At 36.4% G+C, this 20,313-nt stretch overlaps 1 protein-coding gene across 1 annotated transcript in view; it reads left to right on the plus strand.

Moving 5' to 3' along the window:
• MEOX2 (mesenchyme homeobox 2) overlaps nucleotides 1-20,313 on the plus strand; it is a gene marked incomplete at both ends in the record, with an annotated part of 53,229 nt that overhangs the window by 31,307 nt on the left and 1,609 nt on the right. The window contains one exon of the mRNA XM_080339288.1: nucleotides 8,549-8,721. Coding sequence (XP_080195414.1) covers nucleotides 8,549-8,721 — 173 coding nt within the window. The remainder of the gene's footprint in view (nucleotides 1-8,548; nucleotides 8,722-20,313) is intronic.

Raw genomic sequence — 20,313 nt, forward strand, 5'->3', positions numbered from 1 at the left:
GATGTGGTCTGTTACAAGATCCACAAGAATTACTATAGATTCTGGTTTTTTACTTTTTTTCTTTAAATGTAATGCCTTGTGTGTGAGGAGTGGGGACAATGGCACTGTCTATATATAGCACATCAACTAAGGAAGAAAGAGCATAAGGCTATGCACTTGATGAAGTCTGGAAATTACACCTTAATTTCCGCAGTCTTTGGATAAGGTGACTATAGTGACTATGTGTAAAAAAATTGAAGTCTATTTGCATATAGATAAAACACAGTGATTGGCTATTAGAAGGATATTTGGAAATTCACAATGGAGATTTATTGTACTGATATCTGAAAAGCAAATAATTGAGGTGTTTACATGGAGTAACCAAGTTTGTAACACCTCATTAAAAGCATTTTACTCACAGATTTGACGAATAATATCCACAAGGTCCGAGCTTTCTAAGCAACAGAATTATTAGCAAGAGCTGACTGCCATTTGGGAAGCAGACATCACTAGTCCTGTGGTAGAATGTACTGCTGCTTTAAATGCAGGGGGCTTTGAATGTAAATTTGAAAACACGTGAAACTAATGCGATTTATGTAAAGAAGCTAATATAGAAACAAGTTTTGTAAAATGCATTGCTTGACATATATTCCCATCCACACTGTACTTTGGATCCTTAATATTAACAGTGGCAGACTGGTTTACAGAGAAAAAAAAAAATGTAGCTATTTTCATGATATTTAAATCCTAGATAGCACAAGCAGGATACATACCAGTATAATTTCTCTATTTATTTCTTAGAAGCAAGGCACTGCAACATATTTTTCCATTCCCTAGCCTCATCTCTGTTTTTGCTGACAATATCTTAGGCTAAATATTTAGTATTTTATGTCAGAAAATGTGGAGCAACCTCAATATATCTGAACTATGACAAAGAGGCAGATTTACATGTACTTGTGAGAAAATGTCTCCTCAAAAAGCTCACTGGCCAAGGGATTAAATCATCAAGAATGCATTCTTTATCATTAAATTCTTTTAGTGTTTTGGAGTTTTTTTGGTTGGTTCGTTGGTGTTTTGTTGTTGTTGTTTGTTTCTGTGAGTGGTTTTGTTGTTGTTGTTCTTCTTTTTCTTTTTTGCCAGAAAGCAACTAATACGGCATTTTATTAAACCCGAGTCCCAGAACATTACCTATGTTGGCCGTTCTAGAAAAAATCTATTTTCCCAAGTATTTTTATAGAATAAAGTAGGACAAAAAGAGTATTTTAACACATTTTTGGAGTTTAGATACAGCTGCTGTCCAGGGAAGGGCTTTTATCAGAGTGATGAGGATGACTGAGGGATAAACAGTGTCTGGGGTGGGTTTGGTTGCTCTTCACTTCTATTCTGCTTCCTTTAGGTAGGAAGGAGCCTCCATGAGAGATGTCTAGGAGGTGAGACCTAAGGGAAGGAAGATTATATAGACTCCTATCACAACTACTGCTTTCTTCACTTGTATGTCTTTGTTCTAAGAGGCTTCTGCATGGAAAATTCCTTGGTTCAATTTTGTAGGTTAACTCTTGCTCAGGAGGAGTCACTGCTAATCTGTGGGGTGATGGTGCTGGCAGCTCTCACCTTCATTTAATGAAGCTCTTCCACGTGAAAGACAATTATGAAAATGGTTCAGTAGATAGGCAAACAATCACCATGTGTATGTTATTCAGTGCTGCATATAAGAGACATATCTTCAGAACTCCAAACAGGAATTGGAAGTCACACTGAAAAAAGTCCTATTAAAATGTAGCCTGTAAAGTTTCTTTACGGAAATCTCATGTCTCCTTTCCCAACATAAGCTGTAATTATATAAACATTTGGGACTGAAAGTTGTATCTTCCACTTGAAGATCTAATAACTAGTGCAATTATTCACATGAGAGAATTCATATGTTGCCTTCCATAACTGCATGGTTTGAAGAAGTGATGTGTACATGCTATCTAGTTAGATTGATCAGATGACCTGTCAGAAGCACATCTTTTCCAGCACAGATGTCTTCAAGAACCTGCATCATTAACTATCACAGTCTTATGAATAAGAGTTTCCAATACTGCAGTATAATTTCTAGACTTGTACTTTCAAGAGGCAGTAATAACACAAAAAGTTGGCAGCAACAACTAGTAGGTAATGGTTTAGGATGGTATATAGTGTGTTTCAGAGTACCCACAGGTTTTATTATGCCAGTTCATGGTATTTTGGGAGTGGATATGAGGCTGTTTTAATATGTAAATTGTCACAGACTGGGTTAGAAAGCATTAAGTCAATAAGCAAGCAATAAGTTGCTTTCATTAGAATGAAAAGAAGGATTCATAATTTTGACATCGTACTTCTGCTACTGTGCAGCTTTGCCCATTTGCACATGCAGAGCTGTGAATTACAGAAATGAATCTGTTTGTTTCAATTTTCAAAAAGGCTTCTCTAAATACATTTAGTGAATTGCAGCACCAGAAATACATTTAATGACATTCTCAAAAGAGGCACTCAGATTGAATATGATCAGTGATTTGCACCTGTACTTTTAAATGAGCAAAATCTTATAAGAATATTATTTAAATTACTCTAAAGAGAAGAAAAAGTATTAAATATGGATTAATTAAGTCTGCAGCATTTGGTTGCATGTGGTGCAAATAAGAATAGGTGCATCAAATGTAAGCTTAACTATATGGTTTTATATAGCCCAGGAGTTAACTAATTTTTTGGTACAAAGATTATACTCAAAAGTAGGGAGTAAGGATCTAAATTAGGATCCTCCAAAGCAATGGGCCGTGTTTTGGACACACATGACTTCTGAGCAACTTTGAAATGAAAATAGAAAAAAACGTCATGGAAAAACTGTATAGTATTCTCTATTAAATATCAAAAATGTTTGAAAGTCTGGGTAAATCTTGTTCTCACACATAGTTGCTGGCAAAACAATAGGAACCATATGGAGACCTTTATGCCAGATCCTTGCTTGTGCCTCATTGAACTGTTTCATTTTGTCAGAAAATATGATTAACTATAAAGCATCAGAAACAATTAGATTAGGCAATTCAACTGTATACAAGTATGTACTTCTGACCATTAAAATATATTTGTCCTCTCCACAATATCCCTGTAATAGTATAAAGTTGCTTATTGTCTTCATATGTATATTTCAGATTAATGATTTTGCTCTGAAAGTGAAGTACCTTTCCCTAACTTCACATTGTCAGTATCTTGAAGGAAAAAAAAAAAACAAACAACAAAGAAGAAAAGTTTTTTGCATTGAATCACATATTGTTGTGTCCTGTTGATGTTTAGAAGATCTAAAGCTTTTGTTTACATGTTAGTGATGTAAACAAATATATAGGAATTAAGTTTGAAAGAAATGCTTTTTCACACAACTTGGCTCAGAAGTTACAAGCTTTTTTACATTGATTACTTTGCATAGATTGCTTCATTTTAAAGTAAAAAACCATGTAGTAGTTGTTCTCTGCAAACACTTGAGCATCATTTAGATGAAGGTATACAATGTAGAACATTTAATTTAGTAATTTAGCCAACTTTACTATAAATTTATAGTGAATTAAATTTAGAAATAGGTTGTTCATAGTAGAGGCTTTCTGAGAAGAAGTGTTGGAAAATGTGAGTGAAATTTGAAAACCTGGACATTGAATAATAGCTATAGGAGTGAAATTCTGAGGGCCTTTCTGTCACAAATGATTAGTGGTTATTGTCACTATTCACTGTCAATACGGATATCAGGATCTCAAAACCATCTGCAACTGTTAATAAAGTGCTGTCAATCTGAGTTATTTTTGAAAATTATTGTCTGGGATCTTCCACTGCAGATATTCACTGAAAGCTCATTTCTTTCTGAGAAATGCTGTTGAACTAATCCAAGAAAAAATAGCAGGAGCTTCTTGCACATTTTGCCTGTGATTCTGCCCCTACCCTGTTAGTAGCAGATCTTTTATCATGGTTATTCCAACCAGTCTCTTTTTCCTGTTCTGTGACCAGTCCTTTTTTTCCCTAGGCATGCATCAAAACCAAAACCACCAAAATAACCACTTTTCATATGCTGCACATAGGAGTTAGGACCTGTGTTTATTTGGTATGCTTCATCTCTCAGTGATGTAGAGAAAAGGAAATAGGAACTCTGGTGGGACAACACAAATGTTGGGATGAAGAGCAATCCTTTCTGTAAAGTGGCAGTAACTTTTGAGGGTGGAGAGTAGTGCAATTAGTAATGATTTTTTGTAAGAAAACTTGAGCTATTATTAAACTCAGGAAAAATCTAAGCCTCCAAAGATCTGTAGAACAGTCGTTTATAGCTTTGAAGGTCTTTCCAAATGGTATCTTCTACATCAGTTACCAGCAATCATTTATGTCTAGCAGGAGATATTAAAGATGCTGCCTGGAATTTTTGAAAACTGACAAAAACAGTTCTGAGAAAGAGGTATGACCTGCATCCCTCAAAACAGTGTTTAACTGCCTACATTACTTGACATCCAAAGAACAAAGGTCTGCCAAAGAGAGACTGATAAGGTACTAATACCTGCATGTAGGCTACATCTTCTAAGAGTGTGCCAGAATTTGTCTGAGAGAAGGCAGAAGACAGAAAATATAGATTGCTGTATTTTTCATCAAGTGGTTTGTACCATCTGTATATATTTTACATGTGCCTTTTGAGAGGCAAGGAGTGTAACTTAGATCCCCCTAGGCTTTGTTCTGTGCCTCTACACCTACCATTTGGCATAAGATGTAGGCAGTAGAGGAATACTAAGGTTGTTGGGATTTTTTTTCTTGTCTTAGTTGCAACAGCTGCAAAACAGATGTAGGCTGACATGAGTTCTGCCAAAAATCTCTTCCAAGTCTCCCACCCATTTTCCACCAGAGGGAAGCTGGTCAGGTGATATAATCAGAGACCTGAAGGTCAGAAAGAGATGGGAGCTTCTGCTGTAGAGAGACTGTTAAAGAGAAACAATCAGAAAACCTCTTTGCAAATTAGAACAACGAAAATTTCTAAAATTACTATTACTATATGGTCAATAGGAAATAAAAGGCAATCTGTACATGAACTGCAGCATCACCACAGCAGAAAAAGTCAGATAAAAGGAAGAGTTCATAACTGGTGTTCACCTAACTGTCATCCAAGTCTCTTTTTAGATATCTTTTCAATACATCAAATGCATTATGAAAAATACTGTTGTCTCACTGTGCAGATCTTTGCTGAACAGATTTCCTAGGATTACAGTTGTTCTATTGCCTGAACCTCAGTACTGAGAAGGAGTCAGCTTTTTGTCTACCTGTCTCAGGTTTCTGCGTACCTCTTCAACTTTTGCTTTCAGCAATATTTGAATATATCATGCGTTTTTGTTTTTTTTTTCAGAGTACCTTCACTATTACAAATGCATTCAATGACATTCACAAATAAATAAAAACCTGAAACTTTTCCCCCGTGTCAGTCTGCTGAAGAAATCATAGTGCTGACAAAACCATGGCTGCCAGGCACTTAATCCAGCTTTGACTTAAAGGTAGAATCCAGCAATGGCAGAAATATCTAAATAACCAATTGTCCAAGCATGCTAATGTTCACACAGGATCTGCGTGGGTTGACATTGCTGGCAGTGCTGAATCCTCTGTGATGTCAAAGATGAAGGACAAATGCTACTCACACAGTTACACTTCTCTTTCCTTACAGCAGTATCCCAGGAACCTGGAATTTAAATGCTAACTGCTTTTGTAAATCAGGAACTCAGAACCATGAGCATTAAGTTGAATGACAACTTGGCTCATTATGGTTTTACTGGCTGTACAGTAATTCTGTTTTCCTCATGGAACCATCTGCTTGAAGAAAAATTGTTTGTGTTAGGAATTCCAGTCACTTACAGAGATCAGTATCCTCCTCAGAGACGATTGGATGGGTACTCCTGAAGTTTTTCCTTTTGACCATTCACAATAGCAATAGCTACCAAACTTTTACACCTTTGACTGCAGTTTCTGTTGCATTTCCAGGCTTATGTCTTCATTTCTAGTATTTAATTTTCAATGTGGTGTTAGTATCATGTGTAGGTGTATTACTTTTATTTAAGGTCACAATATTTAGTTTGGAAACCAGTGAGTCATTGGTCTTTCTTACAGCCAGTACTGACATGGGAAGACTTCCTGGCTCATGGCCTCACATGGGCACAGGTTTACCAAGGAAGTTAAGAGGACTTTGGCAATAACTTGCATGAAATACACTTCTGTGTTGTTGTCGAGGTTTTAATTGCAGGGTGACAATAGAACCGTGGCAGATGTATTGTTAACCTCCTCTCCCCCCACTTCCCCCTTGAGCCCTTCCCACTCCTACCTTCCCACTAAGGACAGGCAATAGGGAGGGAAAGGACAGAGAGAAGAGAGTTGGAAAAATTAAAAATGTTTTACTACCAATAAAAATAGAGAAAATAATACAAAATATACAAAACCAATCTTGATGAATCCTCATGATCTTCCACTTTTATATGAAGTATGATGTGAATGGGATGGAATACTTCAGTTGGTCAGTTTTTTGGTCACCTGTTTCTTGTTGCCCCTCTCGTGAGGTGTACATCCATCCTTATCAATGTCCTTGCATACCATTGCTATGTCAACCAAAACATGTATCTGGCTTTTCAGGAAAATGCAGCTAATATGAAAGCTTTAGCTGACAGGCAAATTCACTAAAAGAGAAAATTGTTTTTAACAAAACCAGGACAGTTGTACTGCAGATATGCAGTATGCACACCTACCTGCTTTAAAAGACTTGTTAAACACACCTCTGAATGCTAAAAAAAATAAGTTAGATATCTCTTTTCAGTGATTCATTGGAATGCTGATATTGGGATTTACAGATTAAGGACTGGGTCATCTACATAGTATTTGGACCTTATGGTGAGGCAGCAGACAAGGAAATTTCAAGGAAGAAAAGCAACCTGCATGCTCCTGTGACAGAAAAATTCAGAGAGAAGTTATAGTGAGTCTAGTTTGCTAACTAGTATGAGGGAAGAAATGTGAACTTCTAGGTTTAATGTGGTTTTGATCTGTCAAGAGTTCTATGTTGTGTTTGGATAATGGACTTTGGCCTCACGATGTAGTGAATGCGTGTGCCATCTAATGAGGTCCTGTCCTAGAAAATCCCTACTGCAGTTGTGCCGAACAGCTTCCAAACCCATTCAACAATGTTGTTTGATATCCTCAGTCATACACTCCAGCAGTACAACTACATCTGAAACAAAGTTGTCATGTCAGCAAAGAGGTTGGTGATTTCAATCAATTAATTTTAAAACATTCAAAGTTAATGACCATAGAACTGAGTCAAACATCAGCAGTTCTCATAAAAAAAAAAAAACAAAAAAACCCAACAAATCCATTCCAAGCAGTAGAGTAACTGACAAAATTGAAAATGTAGATAGTTGACTATAGTTTTGAAACGAGACCCATTGGCCAGTTGGACAGTCTCAGGCATGTCGATGATTCATCTGACACAGAGTGCCAGGGAGTGATTTCTTGAGGGGCTATTCATTTGGATGTTGATGCAGGTTTCTATTTAAATCAGCAGCTGAAGTGTGAATTTATCTGTGACATTTTTAAGATGGTTCATGAGGCCAGAATTTGACTAATGATACTCCCACTGATCTCCTGCTAATTTTAGATTTATAGGTGTTGTATTGTACCCAAACTTATAAATGTCTGGTCCCTTTTTTTTTTTTTTTTTCTTTTGATTCAACTCTTTCTCAGTTTTCTGGTTTTTGATCTCTTTATTTAAACAGATTTCACTGACAGCAGTAGAATTACTGTCGCTGAGTTTAGTAGTTTGGCTCAGGACCAGATGTACCTGTTTCTGTGAGTAAAAGGAATCAGAAGGGTGGTAATGAAATTTTCGGCAAAACTCCTCCAATTTTGGCCAAAGTAATCCTTAGGTAATGAGCTATAGTGGTAGCAAATTTCGTATACTCATACCAATCACGGATAACCTCCCTCTTGCACTGTGACATGAATAGGAGGAGATCCCATTATAACGTGGGATTTCTTTTTGATGCATATTGTATTTTCTATGCTTTTTCTATCACCTTTCCCTGAAAGTGTAACTAGACTAAACCTTAAAGTGTATTCTTTAAAACAGAGCTTTGGCTTAAAGTGAAGTGATAGGAGAGAGGGATTCTTGAAGTATTACTCATTAAGACACCAGTCAAATGATACACATCCTGTACTGGCTGGATGCACTGAGAGTTGCCAGAAGCGGGAAGGACTTGATACTTTGCAGAAATTCTACAGAGAACTGTTAGGAAATGAAACACTGCAAGGTTTTAAGCTAAAGTTTGACATGCGAGAATGGAAGCAGCAGCTCATGTCTGTCAGAATTACTGCTTCTTTCCAGATTTACAGTGAAGAATCCATAGGTATGAAAGCAAGGATCTGTTTCTGAGAGAAGAAAGTTTGAAGAATACAACTTAAGCACATTGTTAGCACATTGTTATCTTTGGGCTTGTTTGCTACTTAGCTGTACACTTGTCATTACTTCAATTTTTTATTTTTAATTTTTTTTTTTTTTCAGATTCCCAAGAAGGAAACTACAAGTCAGAGGTCAACAGTAAACCCAGGAAGGAAAGGACAGCTTTCACCAAGGAGCAAATCAGAGAGCTAGAAGCAGAATTTGCTCATCATAACTATTTGACCAGGCTGAGGCGATATGAGATAGCAGTAAACCTTGACCTCACTGAAAGACAGGTACTGATGCAAAACAATGGACTTTAAATGCTTGCCCAATATTTACCGATGGTTAGGAGCTTCTCATGGTTGAGCTCTTGTTTATTTTACTAATATATAAGTCAATATATCAGATCGAATGTTTATAGCAAAATGATACACATTTTTTATCTCTCTCCTATGCAGGTAATTAATATTTTTATATGTACCAGCTACAGATTAGTTTCATCTAGGAGGCAGAGATGGAAAATAAAAACATGAGTAAATATATCTGTTAAACTGATGCACATATTTTCTAATCTGTTCCCAATGATGTGGCCGAAGAAGTGGTAGGTCCCAAATGCTACATGCATAAGCAGTTGATTTACCTGTATACAACAAATATGAGCGTCTTGTTTTAGTGTATTAAATATATACAGCTGCCATTTGTACAGGGTTTCTGAACATCCTGTTTCCAGATGGCAGCAAGAATGGGAACACCAGCAAAACTAGAATACAGGTGTTTTCAACCACTTTATCTTATTCTGTACTGTGAAAGCAGAGGAGATGATGGAATTTCTTATCAGTGTTGTTGGGTTTCCTTCTCACCAAACCCTGGTCCAGGAAACACTCCTGCATGTGCTCAAGTTTCCTCATGTACGTTGTCATATTGATTTCTAATGGAAATATTCATGTTAAACACTTCATGTACTGAAGTGTTTCAGGATCTCATCCCAACAAATGGTTAGTCCAGTCACATTTCAAATAATAATTACATCAACATACTCCTTTAAAAATGTATTTTAGTAAAGACATTTAGAACACTGGACTCAAGTACATCAAATTTGATGAAAGATTGCTAAGATTTTATTATTAAAATTGAAAGCTTTTTGCCCACTGACAGACAGTCATTCTTTCTTCAGATTGAGCGATTGCTTTAGATACAGCCAATAAGATGATGATATATTCAAGGGAAGGTATCAAAATAGCACCATGATTTGTGAACTTTAGATATGAGAAGTTTTGCAATTTTCCTGAGTTTCATTAACGCTTGCCATAAGTAGACAGCTCAGTGAAAATCTGGCCTTTCCTATACATATGAATACACATTTGCTCACACAAGCAAATGAAACTCTTTTTTTCCTTGAATGCTTCTAGAGAATGGCTGTTCCTTTCAGTTTGTCAAGAAGCAGCCAGTAATTTCTGTTGTTTGACTTGAATGTGTTGCCGGGTTCCAATGGGATCATTTTCACTTACTTAAATATGCCTGCTATATTTATAAAGCATACCACTTTGTAACAAACAATTGATAAAATTTTTTGGTTTTCATTTCCACTGAGGTAAGCTGAGAGAAATAGATTAACTTCTACACCTGATTTTGGCAGCTAAGGAGAGGAAGACTGAATTTTTGTCTCAGTGACAAAGGTAGAGTTGGTGTGGAAGTAAGCAACAATAAAAAAAATTAAGAAATATCTGCATGTCAGTTTGATGGAAATCAATCAGCTGAATTCAGGCAATGGTGAATTTGGCCTGCAATTTAACTGTTCTCTCTGATAAATTCTTTATTCTTTTCTTCAAAGGTCAGGTTGAGTAGTACCACTAAATGAAGAGATGGTTCACTGTCCTACATGAAATAGTTAAATGAAAAGCACTTAACATACAGAAAAGGAACAGATAAATATTGAATATTGTTTCTGGAGGAGAAAAGGTAGCCTGTGCTACACAAGTACAGAGATTTCATTTAAGTCATTGGAGCACTTGCTGTTTCCTGTCTGTCACGTAATGCCAGTTCTAAGTGTTCTGCTGTTAATGGTGATAATTTCTATAGAATTATGATTAGTCTCTAATTATGTAATATAATTCTTCTCTGCTTCCCCAGATTATCACAGAGTGACAACTGAGCTGCTAGAGATAACTCCCTTCCTTCCTTCCTACCTTCCTGCTTAAAGCCACCCTTGCTTAGAAAAGGAAAACATTAAGATTTTTAGCTCGATAGAGTTCAGTTCTGTATCTTGCCACAATAAAATGGTCTAACAGAAAAAAAATGTTAGCATAAAACCCGTATTGTTAGTAGGAAAAAAAGAGAAAACTGAGAGGGAACTCTGGACGTCTTTTTCAGTTTCTGAATTATACTAAACCAAGTAATGAAGTCACTTCCAATTTTGTCAATTAGAAATGTCTCTTCGTAAAATCAAATATATTGCTTTGATAGAAAAATAGCAAAAATAGACATGGAACTGGGTGTAGGTTTCCATGGTATATGGCACCCTTCAGCGTGCAGTGAATCAAAAGGCTTGACTCCTCTTGCATACTTGTTTTACATCAGCATTCCTTCAGTGACTTAAAAAAAGAACTCTGGGACGAACCTGGTATGATACTAATATTTGGTGGTTTTTTCCAGTTAAGAGACTGAACTGATATTCAGGACCTGTCTTTCCATGATTAGCAGAATGAGTGATTATTCTTGAGTGGGATAACAGCACCTATTTGTTTACTTACTGCTGTCATTATTTTCTTTTCCTAGCGGTTGCACAGAAGAGATAATATTTGATACCTATCTTAAACAGATGCAACAAAACCAGTCCTTTCTCTAAAATTATTATGACTCAATTAAAATATATTGATAGAATTCCAAAAACAAACCACGTTCTTCAGTAAAGTAGTATTTTTAGAAAATTTCTATTTCTGGAAGTTTTCACTTACTGTTTTTTCTCCCACAGGCTGCATTGCAGAAAATGGTACATATAGGCTGTAGTTCCTTTATTTGAAATAAGTGAACATACAAGTAAGAACTTTGATCTCATCACAGACTGTAGACCTATTTTTGTTAGAAGCTCTCTTGATCTCTCATAAAACACTGAATTTGCACACAGAGAACTGAAAGTTGCTTCAGATAATGCAGTGACAAAAACCACCAATGAGTATTGGGTGAACTGATGTATCTGCTCAGAAAATAGGCTTGAGAGCAGACCCAACCCCTAATGGAATGAATTGTTTAGCATTTTTTTTTACTAGGTTTTAAAAAAATGATAAGTATCATATTATTTAAAAGGCAGAAGAACAAAAAGTAAACTGGGGAAAGTACTGGTGGGTCATCCTAAAGTTAAAACTTTCAGCTATTTCCCAAGATGTGAAATAAATCACAGAGCCTATTATCTTAAGAAAGCTCTATGTTCTTCTTGACTATAGTGATAATTTCAACCATACGCCACAGCTTAAAAGAGACACTGACCAACTAACACTTCATAATTACCTTTCTGGCATTTAAACAAGCTGTAGAAAAAAATGTATATCTGACCATATTTAAAAAGCTATATAAGGGTATTAAAGTTTTCTACAGTCATCAAAGTAAGGCTCCATTTGACTTTTGAAACAACTTACAAGATCAGTTCAAACATAAATGACTCATGGAAGGCCATTTCACAAAAATAATAATGAAAAAAAACCCCTCACAACATATGGATCAGGACAAGGAAGTAATCCTATCACTCCCTAAAAAGGAAACCTGAGTTACAAGACAGGAGGATGAAATGAAATGAAATAAGTGCCTCAATTGCCTAGATATTAAGAGTGCACTTTGAGAGCATTATAAGCACATCTGGTGGTAGGATGGCTCTATTATGGTATTGTAAGAATTCCAGCACTATAGGTACATGTAATTCCTGCTCCATCTCTTATAGAGTGCACTCACAATCCCTGCTCAGCCAGCAGTTAATAATTTTCAGCTGCCAGGCCTCTTTTATTTTTGAAGAGCCAGTTAGACTAAAAACTGTCTTAGCTCCCTAGATATTTGTAACCTTGACAAGCGCATTCTTGGCTTTTTTGTACATCCAGATAAACTTGGAGAAAGTTCCATGCAAACTTTTTAATATCTCACTGTGGGATGAGGAGAGGAAGCAGCTGCAGTGGGGTATCAGAGGCGTGGCAAAATGGACATTTTTATGGAGTTGGTCCTGCCAAATATAGAAAGAGTAGGAGCGCTTTCCACCTCGCAAGAACTTTTTGCATGGAGCTAATCAAAAGAGTAATGTTGCAGTTCTGCAGGCTAGCTAAGGTTACCGGAATAAACAATCCAAATATGCAATGCTTCTGTTTGCCAACATAAACGGAAAATCCCACCTAGTCAGATTAAATTCTGCTGATGGCAATGAGAAGGTTTATTTCTTCTTGACTTTATTTTCCAATAGCCACCCAGAAGCCACCAATCAGTTAGAAAAGGTCCGAAGACATTGATTTTGCATAGATAAAAGACAAAATTTTGTCAAAATGAAGAGTGCTTTTGCATCTGTGCTTGGCTTCCATGTATGTGGTACCAATAGGGGATGAGTGACAAAGGAAGAAGCTTTGTAATGCCTTTTTCTACCACAAAGAGAAGCAGGCGGCATTATGATACAAATGCATTTGGGCAATGTTGGTGTAGTACCTAGGGCAATGGGGCCATAGCCGACACTGTAGCACTACATTGTTATGACTATACAAATAATAAATGAAGTGTTCCATTAGAAAAGTTCCCTCCAGACCAGGTTCTCTCTGTCCTGCATCACAAGTGACTTCATTCAAATCCTTTTCAGCATCACAGCGCTCAGGGGAGCTGACCACTGTATTTTTCAGACTTGACTGGTAAGGTAAGAGTAGTTTCCTATAGTAATTGAGTGAAAAAACAGAGAGTTCAATGTTCCTTAACAGGGCATTTGTTCTGAATGACCTCTGGAGGAGTCAATGTCTCTCAATGCATCACACAGCATGACTAGTTTACTATCTTAGGAAGCCGGATTTCTAAGGTCAGGTGGTAAAATTATTCCCCTGTATACTTTCAAACAAAATCAAATAATGGATTGATAGGACAAGCTTGACCGTATCTGTCTCATTTATTGTGCTGCCATGTCTTCTCTGAAAGGCAGCTGTTCATTCCAAGCTTCCATGTGTTATGCACTCTCTGTACACACTGTAGTAATGAGCCTGTGTGGCTTGAAATCCTTTGGATTGTTTGTTATATTTAAAGCAACACTCTTAATAAAGTAAAACACACTAATACTTTTACATTTTTCTTAAGCAATATAAATACCAGCAGTAAGAGTTGTTGTGCTAACTCAGTTTGTTCTTTCTTAGGAAAGAATGCTTCTGGCATACTTAATTATAACGCATACATAATTTTGATTTGTACTATAATTATTATTATTTTTTAAAAAACAGTACATGGCAAAACTTCAAACACTGTATTTACTTTTGTAGTATTGATTGAATTCAAACAAGTAATTCCATGTGCAAAGATCCAAGTGCCTCAAGCTGTTAGTTGTGAATGGACCCTACACCTGCAGAGAATCCCTGTGGGGTTCTGGGTGGGGAGAAACCTCTGTCTGTGCCAAGCAGCATATGCTATATGGACAGAATTATTAACAGCTCATGTGGCTGCTTTTGCAAAGTGAGTAAGGCTCTGCTGTCCCCTACCCTTGCCCTTCTTTAGACACAATTCAAGAAAGATGCAGCTTCTTCTGTTGCTGTTTAAGGAGATATAAGGCTTTTAGATTTTTCATTCATGATCACTTTAAACAACAGAGAGAAGAAACCAGGAAGGACCAAATGGTATTAGAGAGGTACATATTAACATTATGAATAAAGGAGATTTTTTAATTTTTCTGCAGGGCATTGAAAAATGTAGAGTACCTTTCTAGTTTCGCCTTTTCAAGGCAGGCCCTGCTGAAAACAGCTGCAGCATCTTGAGGGTTACTAGCTTTAAAACTAGGTTTTGATTTTGAGGCTAGTTTACCATCAAAAGACTCAGGACTGGCTTGTTTTGGAAGGCAAAAAAAGTCCCTCCTGATTTGAAGTCATGAACTGTGGAAATAGTTTAAGTGAATATAGATGAGGGTGATTCTTACCTGTGCAGGGAGGTGGCTTCCATAGCCATAGAGCCCCGGAGGATTGTCATGGGCCAGTTGTCAGAGGTTGCTTTCTGCTGAATCTTGCTTATTGACAGTTGCCTTTCTTTGTGCTATATTAGTAGCAGAAAAAAGCATCAACTACTCAGACAAAAGCCAGTCTTGACTGCTCACCATTTTTTAACTTTCACACTCAGTTGGCCTGTGCAAAATGGGTGCAGAATGAAGCATGTTAGAATTTTTTTCTCATGACATAAAATGCTCTACATGTGAGTAATTCATGCAGGTAAACACTTATACAAAGAGGCAAAGTTTAGCTGAAGGAGATCTTCCCCACAAATTAGTTTTCCAGCGTGTGTTTCTTTTGTAGATTTCTATATAGATGCAAAGAAATTGGGTGAAGGTAGACTCTGAAAAGAATAAAGAGAATAAGGTAGGGAGAGTTCTAACAGCAGGCCCGCATTCGCATTTGTTTGACTCTGGACAGAAAAGAGAGACTGATTTTTTTTAAAAAATGCTCCCTTAGATTGTGTACAACAAGCCAGTAGGAGGAAGGAATGTGAAATAGTGTGTCCCATTCTGCTTAAGGTATGTTAACCCTGAAACCTAGTTAAAAGACTATTTGAATAGGAAGTGTTAGCTGTTTGATCATGAAATTAATTCTGAAAATTCCTGGTGGAGAAGATGGCACTTTGTACAGAGTAGAAGGAGGTCAACTGAGTTCTCTCAAAGACTTCTGAAACAAAAAAAATACTCCTATCACTGGTCTCCTCTGAAATATAATGTCTATTCCATCCCTGTCTAAACGTGGGAGGTAGAAAAGAGAATGTATCACCTAAGCAGTACCCAAACCTCTACTGACTTCCATGTAACAAAAACCTAGAACTCCCTCCTACACCTTCCTGGGTGCCAAAAGCTCCAGCTGTCCTTTGTGCACCTGCCAAGACCTCCCCTTTTTCTCAACAGCTGCAAAAAGTGCTTGTGCACATTCAGTGCAAGGTTCTGTAACATAACATGGAGCAGATTACTTTAAATCACTGAAAAGGTGGCCAGTAATTTTAATCAGAAGATTCTGGTACCACTCATTAATTTTCAAATAAAGGTTAATTTTCTCCAGTTGAGGTATTTTGGTTCTATTTCATAACAACTAAGAAGACATATAATACTTGGATTTATTTAAATTGGTTTTAAGCTCAAAATATATTTAAGATTTTTAAGAGGAGTTTTTTGGAATAGGAATTGGAATTTCTTTAAATCAGATGAGGAAGAAAATTAAGTTTAATTGAGTAAAACTACCTTAACTTACACTCCCATGTATCTAGCATGACTGAAATCCAGCTGAACTATTCAAAATCTCATGTTATATTTAGTTGCTGAAGTGAATTGATAACTCTGACTATAATTTCTGTAAATATTTTAAACTAATAGATTTCATTCTTCCAACTCCTACATTTATTCATAGGCTAGAACAAGGAAAGAAACTGTCATGACTTTACATTCCTATTTGTTTTTATAACTTTATTGAATAAACTTTCACAAAAATACTATCTCTATATGTGAAAAAGGTAAGTTTCAGCTCTATAGCATCAGTGATTTCTGTAAAGTTCAGGAGTTTGACTTTCTTTAAAACCTGGCAGCATAAGTGCACTATCTAAAAATAACAGGGACAGTTTCAGAGCCAAAGAAAGTTGAGAAGTAAACTTTTCAAATTTTTTGGTTTTGAAAAGTCAGGCTTATTTTTTTTTCTTATCCATATGGTTGTCCGCATTAGAGGGAAGTAAATTGACAGATTAAAAACAAAAAACCAACCAAACACACACAAAAACAAAAGTAAAACCAACCGAATCCAACAAAACCATAATAAAAGAAAATGAACAATGGCTGGCTGACCAGGGGCAGAACCTTTAAAGGGCTTGGTGATGTGGTCTTCCTGATCTTCCTGACACATCATTTAGATATAATAAAACATGGAATTTTGGGATACTGACTTCGAAGACTCATACTTAGAAATCTGCGTCCCTTATAGCAAAATAGTAGTTTCAACTGGCACAGTGCCCTTGTTTCTAGTTTTTAAGGCCTCAAATTTTAATCTCATTTGGGATTCATGCCACTAAAACCTGGAGTAGAAAACATAATTTTAGGAAAAAATATTTCATTTCAAAAAAGAGCTTTTTTAAAGATAAATGTCTTTTTTTCTTTTTTTCTTTTTTCTTTTTTTTTTCCTAAAAGAAGGAAGATGATGCAACTAGGATAGTTCTAATTCAGTCATGCTTTCATTTTTCAGACAAGATTTTTTGTTAAGAAATACTTCATTAATTATAGAAGGTATATCTGTAAGTACAGAATGCTAAAATCCCATGTCAAAAGGAAGTATTTGCATTCTACAGAGCATGGTAGAATTCACCTATTCTTAAAGTTAATGTGGCTGAAGGGCTCACTGAAGGAGTATTAAATCAGAAGTTTAGGTGATGAGCTCATTTGGAACCAAACTGATGAATTGATGTCCACATCGTGAAGTTGTATTAAAGATATACATGCAAGACAGCACATAATATGGCCCTTAAGCCTACCAAGGACATATATATCATAAGTATATAATGATTACTTCAGTAATAGAGACACTAACAATGTCAACCCCCTTGTTTGGAATCTCCTCCTGTGATTCCTACAGAATAGACCTTAAAATAAATTGGTCACAGCAAAAATATTTCTCACATACATCAGGAGATGTGCAATGTGAAACCATTTACTCCTATCTTAACAGTCTCATCATCAGATGTGGAGATGCAGATGCTAAACAACTTGATGACTAAAGGAAAAGGAACTGTGCTTTCGTGCCAGTAAGCACATGTGCTCAATAGATGGGCTTGTAAGTGCTGATTTAGAAACAGCTGTTAATGCTACTATCATCTTTAGTATAGTTCATTTCCCTCCACTTCCTTTGTTTTCTGTACATACATATGTGTGTTCTATACAATTAAGTTGTGCTAGTCAGAGGGTGGAGAAGAGGGAGTGCATTTTAATAAATAATAGGCAATCAGGATCTGATTCTAGGAGGAGGTGAGCACTCGCAGCTCCTGCTGGAACTAACTTAGGCTTGAAAAAAACAGCACGAAAAGGTTCATAAAACCTATAGTATCAAGTTTGTCATACTAGATCTCTAAACTACTTTAAAAAGATATAGATTTTGCAAAAGTTGTAAATTACACAAGCTAGTTCTTTCACTGGAAAAAAGTTTTAGAGTTTTTCAAGTTCACTTCAGTAAGGGCTTTTTCTCTATCTTTATTTTTATTTTATTTTTTTCTTTATTTTTCTTTCAAACATTCTCTCATTTCTCTCTCTTTCTTTCATTCTCTCTCCTCTTTGTCTTCTGTCTTTTTTGTTTCTTGGGATATTTTATTCTGATGCATGTTTTGTGCAATACCTGTAAGTTTCAAATGAGTTGTGCATTTGAAAAGCATGTTTTTCTATGAATCCAGATAAACTGACACTCTGAAGTACTTCACACAGTTTGCTTCACTTCCTTCTCGTTACTAAAATATAGATGGATCACATATCAGTAACACCTATATCCTCCATAATTTACTCTTCGGCTCCAAAGGAAGTTAAAAATTCCAGTATCTGAAATTGATCTCTAGAGGAAATAACAAGTGAAGGACTTGTCTCATATTATTAGCACATGAGCATTAAAGTCTTCATCTAGAGTCCATTGCACTCGATGGAAAAGCTCACACTGACATTAGTGTACTTTGAATCAGGTCAAAGTGAATTTCAGTACTTTATAATGGAGGTAATAAAGAAATACATATAAAAAAATACCTAATGTATTTCCTCACATGAGTCCCAGTGTACATTAATGGAGAAAATTACATCAAAATAAACTTGCAGTATTTTCAGCGATAAACTTCATTATAATTGATATTTAGCTTTCGAAAATAATCTTTGATGTGTCAAATAGGGAATATCATATAAAAAATTTCTTTAAGTAAATCAGATGCAGATTATTTTAAGTCTTTAACAAAAAGGCCTAAAGCTTTTTTTTAACCTTTTTTTTTTTTTTGTTCTTTCACTATTTTCTATTTATTGGAAGCATGACAGGCTACATGCCAGTCAGTAGTGTGTATTCTCCTATGGAAGCACCAGGGTTACTCTCTTACCCCTACAGTCACGAGAGTGCATGCAAAGGTGGCTGGAGTCCTTTCAGCCCCACTTTCCTGAAATGCCATGTTTCCCAGACAGTGGGTCATGTGCAGAAATAATGTTGCATGCTGGATGCTCTCAGGAATTTGTAAATGTATCTTGCAGCTCTTAAAAGGGGAATCATTGTCCTTTATTTGTATCAAATAATATAGAGACACTGACCTAACCTCATCCCTGGTGGAGGCATTTCAGGGCACAGTTAGGGCAACTAGTCTGAGGCCAGGTGAGCTGAATGAAGAGGTCCTTCTCAGCTTGTCCTCAGCTACTCATCACCTGAAGGCTGGTGCCGATTGGTTCTCCTGGGTTTAATGCTCAAGGAGAGAGGCTGTTCTGGACTGCGGTTTTGACGAAGTGACTTGCATTATAAAAAGCAGAAGTAAGAACGTATTGTAAGAAAAAATGGAAAAGAAAAAAGAATAATTTATTAAATCAGAGTAGAAAACAGTCAAAAAATGGCAGGCCAGCAGAATTTCGCTCTGTCTGCAAGAGGGGAACAGCAAGGAGCATCTACATCAGAAGCCAGGCAGTATTCATCTTGCTCATGTCTGTCCTAGCCAGAACCATTTCTGACAATGACTGTAGGAATATTAGCTTTAGTTTCTCCAGTATCCAAAAATTAAAAGGATGCATCTGGAAGGTGCTTTGCCTGGGTCTCTCTTGTTCCAGTAAGTTAAAGTAGGTAGAATCCAGGCTGTGGATTGAAATTTTTGCTTCAAATGCATCATTGTCACTGGTTTTTGAAACCACTTTTCGTATACTTTATTATTTTGTTTCAGGCTTTTAATCCCGTGACTTATTCTGATAATGTTCAAGGACATAAAAATATCTGGAGAATTGCTTAGATCTTTTAAATATTATTCCAATCCTGTCATTTCTTCTTGCTGAAAAAAAATTATCTTGACCATTATTTCAGAAGAAAAGTAATAACATTATGAGGTACTGGGCTGAATCCGAAGTGTATTATTTTTAATGTTTAGATTATGACTTCGGTTGCATCTAATGCACTCTCTGGCACCAGTGGAATAGTTTCTTTTGCAAGAGAAACTTCTTTGTCTTAGAAAAGAAAAATAAACAAAATGACATCTTAACTTCCCCCAGAAAGCTGCCAGTGCTGTGCTTACGCTTGTACCCTTTTGAAGACATTGTTTCAATGGACACCTCTGATACGTGACCCGAGTCTGATGATCCCAAACATCACAGCAGCCAGTAATAAATACCTTCCCCTGTACACTCATTTCACTTTACAAGCCAGATTCCTTGGCTCTGATGAGTTGACCAAAGGAAAGGATGTGCTGTGCTTTGAGGCTCTTAACTAACCTAGAAGGGTTTTTCTCTGTTCCCCAGTGATTGGCTTTAACAGCTCACATTGGCTTTAACGGGAATACAGAGTATAAAAAATAAATATACCTCTCTTCCTTCCCACATATGTGCATACAGATAGCGACGTTAACTATCAGTTCAATTGCAGTAAAACTTTAATGTAAAATTCAAAGTGATAGTAAAGGTTAAACACTGCAATGTTTCCTGGATGTATAAGACAGATTCAGCAAAACAG

Source organism: Nesoenas mayeri (assembly GCF_963082525.1).
Source record: "Nesoenas mayeri genome assembly, chromosome: 2".
Taxonomy (NCBI): domain Eukaryota; kingdom Metazoa; phylum Chordata; class Aves; order Columbiformes; family Columbidae; genus Nesoenas; species Nesoenas mayeri.